The sequence below is a fragment of the Arachis stenosperma genome, chromosome 5 (assembly GCF_014773155.1).
Source record: "Arachis stenosperma cultivar V10309 chromosome 5, arast.V10309.gnm1.PFL2, whole genome shotgun sequence".
Classification (NCBI taxonomy): domain Eukaryota; kingdom Viridiplantae; phylum Streptophyta; class Magnoliopsida; order Fabales; family Fabaceae; genus Arachis; species Arachis stenosperma.
In genome coordinates, this window is record NC_080381.1 from 55,772,505 (window position 1) to 55,775,672 (window position 3,168).

At 37.8% G+C, this 3,168-nt stretch overlaps 1 protein-coding gene and 1 non-coding gene across 2 annotated transcripts; one reads left to right on the top strand and one right to left on the bottom strand.

Annotated features, from left to right (window-relative positions):
- Positions 1 to 1,250: 1,250 nt before the first annotated feature.
- Positions 1,251 to 1,357, bottom strand: LOC130984143 (small nucleolar RNA R71). The gene has a single exon (XR_009088095.1). It is a non-coding gene; the product is annotated as a small nucleolar RNA R71 (small nucleolar RNA).
- Positions 1,358 to 2,712: 1,355 nt separating this feature from the next.
- On the top strand, positions 2,713 to 3,168 carry LOC130980810 (uncharacterized). The gene has a single exon (XM_057904452.1). It carries the CDS (start codon positions 2,713 to 2,715, stop codon positions 3,166 to 3,168), a length of 456 nt encoding a protein of 151 aa, XP_057760435.1.

Sequence of the window (3,168 nt, forward strand, 5' to 3'; positions counted from 1 at the left end):
CCATGCCGAACTTGACAATGGTCAAGTTCAGCGCCAATTTGAAGACTCCAAAGGGGGAATGCGCACACCATTCCACGCTGAACTTGGGTTAATCCAAGTTCAGCGTGGATTCAAGGATTCAAGGAAACACACTGCCTCATCCACGATGAACTTGAGAATTTTCAAGTTCAGCGTGGACCTTAATTTAAAATAATTTTGATTTAAACTTTTATTTTATTTATAATTAGGAAAAGATATTGTTTTGTTTAGGAATTTTATTTTACATTAATGAGGATTAGATATAAAAGGAAAAAGAATCAGCCATTTGGGCTCCCATTTCTTCTCTCTTCAACCTCATTCCGCAATTTACAGTTTTTGAGAATCCTAGTTTTCTCTCTGAATCATGAGCAACTAAACCTCCACTATTAAGGTTAGGAGCTATGTCTATTGTATGGGTTGATACTATTATTTTTCTATTTTAATTCATGTGCTGATTTATATTTCAAGAATTGTTTTCGTTCTTTATCTTATGAATTTGGGTGGAACGGAGTATGACCTTGGTTCTAATTGAGTTCTTGTATAACTTGGAAAAGTTCTTTACTTGAACAACTGCTTGAAAACATATTCTCCTAAATTTCTAATTATCTGGACTTAACGGGATACGTGACATATAATACTCTTATATTTGGGTAATTAGTATTTCTATGGCATATAAACTAGAATTGAACTTCACCCTCTAATTGACATTAAGTGACCAAGGAATTGGCGGTTGATGAATTTTAGAGGAGACTAAAAAGGTCTAAGGAATTAGGGTTTAGTCACATATAGTTTGACATGAATTAAATCTTGCATGATTAAAATAGTTAGTAAGAAAAATCAATCCGGAAGATAGATATCTCTGAAGCCTTAACTGTTTTCTCATATATATTTCACATTAATTTACTGCTTGTTTTCTGATTTTCTAAATTACCGTTTGATGCATTTAAATTCTCAACACTATTTTCTTTTTGTCTGACTAAGCCAATCACTCAATTATTGTTGCTTGATCCATCAATCCTCTTGGGATCGATCCTCATTCAGTTGAGGTACTACTTGGCACGACCCAGTGCACTTCCCGGTTAGTTTGTGGTTGTGAATTCTGCACCAAATTTTTGGCGTTGTTACCGGGGATTGATTGTGATTTAGATTCTCAACCCAAGGAGAGTTTGGATACTTGAGACAAGGTTGTTACTGGGTTTCTTACTAAATTTTTCCCACCAAAGAAGCTGACTAAGCTTAGGGTGGAGGTTTAGACCTTTAGACAGAAGGATGGTGAGATCCTCTATGAAGCTTGGGAGAGGTACAAGCTGCTGACCAGGCAATGCCCTCCGGACATGTTCTCTAAATGGACCCAACTAGATATCTTTTATGAAGGTTTGGGTGAAATGTCCAAGATATGCTTAGATAATTCTATAGGTGGTTCATTGCACATGAAGAAGACACCGGAAGAAACTATTGAGCTTATTGAGTTGGTTGCTAGAAACCAATATTTATACTCATCTAACAGGAATCCTGTGAACTCTGAGGCTCCTCAGAAGAAAGGTGTTTTGGAAGTGGAAGATGTTGATGCTCTTTTTGCTCAGAATAAGCTTTTCTCTCAGCAAATAAATCTAATTACTCAATAGTTGAGTGGAATACAAGTTTCAGCTGTCAACACTCAGAATGCACATCAAGATGTCCCTTATGACATGACAAGTAACTCTATGCAAGATGAGAATTATGTTTATCTTCAATCTTCCACTGAATAGGTCAATTACATGGGGAATGCTACTAGAAACCCAAATAATGATCCGTATGCCAAGACCTATAATTAGGGGTGGAGAAATCACCCAAATTCAGAATTTTAACAATAATTCTAAGGGTGGTTTTCAACAGAATAATTTTAATAATCACCAATTTTAGTCATCTCAACAAGCAACTCCTCAGTCTCAAAAGACTACTGATTTGGAAGCTCTAATGGCAAGTTTTATATAGGAAACCAGAGTCTCAATCAAGAACTTGGAGATTCAGGTGGGTCAATTAGCCACAAAAGTTAATGAAATTTATCAGAGGACCACTAATAGCCTTCCTAGTAACACAATTCCAAATTCAAGAGAGGAATGCAAGGCTATCACCATGATAAGTGGACAAGTGGCAACTACGGAAGCACAAGTTAATGAGAAGCCAGTTGAAAAAGAAGCTCCAGAGGAGAAAAAGAAAGAAGTAGAGCACGTCCCTCCAAAGCATATGGACAACCCATTCCCAGACTCTCTTGACACTTATCCTATATTGCCGAAGGCTCCTGAGTACAAGCCTGAAATGCCATATCCTCAGAGACTTCAAAAGGAGACCAAGGACAAGCAGTTTTCAAAGTTCTTGGAAGTCTTCAGAAAGTTGCAAATCAATATTCCTTTTGCTGAGGTTTTGGAGTAAATGCCTCTTTATATCAAATTCATGAAGGAGTTGTTGTCAAAGAAGAAGCCTTTAAAGAGAGATGAGATAGTGGTCCTAACTAAGGAATGTAATGCCATTATTCAGAATAGCTTGCCAAGGAAGATGCCAGATCCAGGGAGCTTTCAAATTCCATGCACCATTGGGAGAACCACCTTTGAGAAAGTCCTATGTGATCTGGGGGCAAGCATAAATTTAATGCCCTTGTCTGTGATGAAGAAGTTACAAATCCAAGAGGCACAATCCATAAGGATAGCATTACAGATGGCAGACAAATCTATAAAGCCTACATACGGATTAGTGGAGAATATCTTGGTCAAAGTTGGTAAATTCTTCCTCCCAGCAGATTATGTGATTCTTGATATGGGGGAGGATGAAAATGTCTCTATAATTCTAGGAAGACCTTTCCTAGCCAGTGGGAGAGCTCTAATTGATGTAGAAGTGGGTGAATTAGTGCTTAGAGTGCATGATGAGCAACTAGTCTTTCATGTATTCGAAGATGTACATTTACCAGGTGCAGGAGAGAGGTGCATGCAGATTGAGCTTATTGATCCAAACCTTCAAGAACCCCCTGATGATGCACAACAGAATTTGCAGCTCAAACCTCCTTTGGTAACAATCAATAAAATTCTTCCTAACATCAAATCTAAGTTTGGTGTTGAGAATGCATCATCCACCAAGGCGGATGTTCCCAAAAAGAAGAAAGTACCCAGGGGGTAG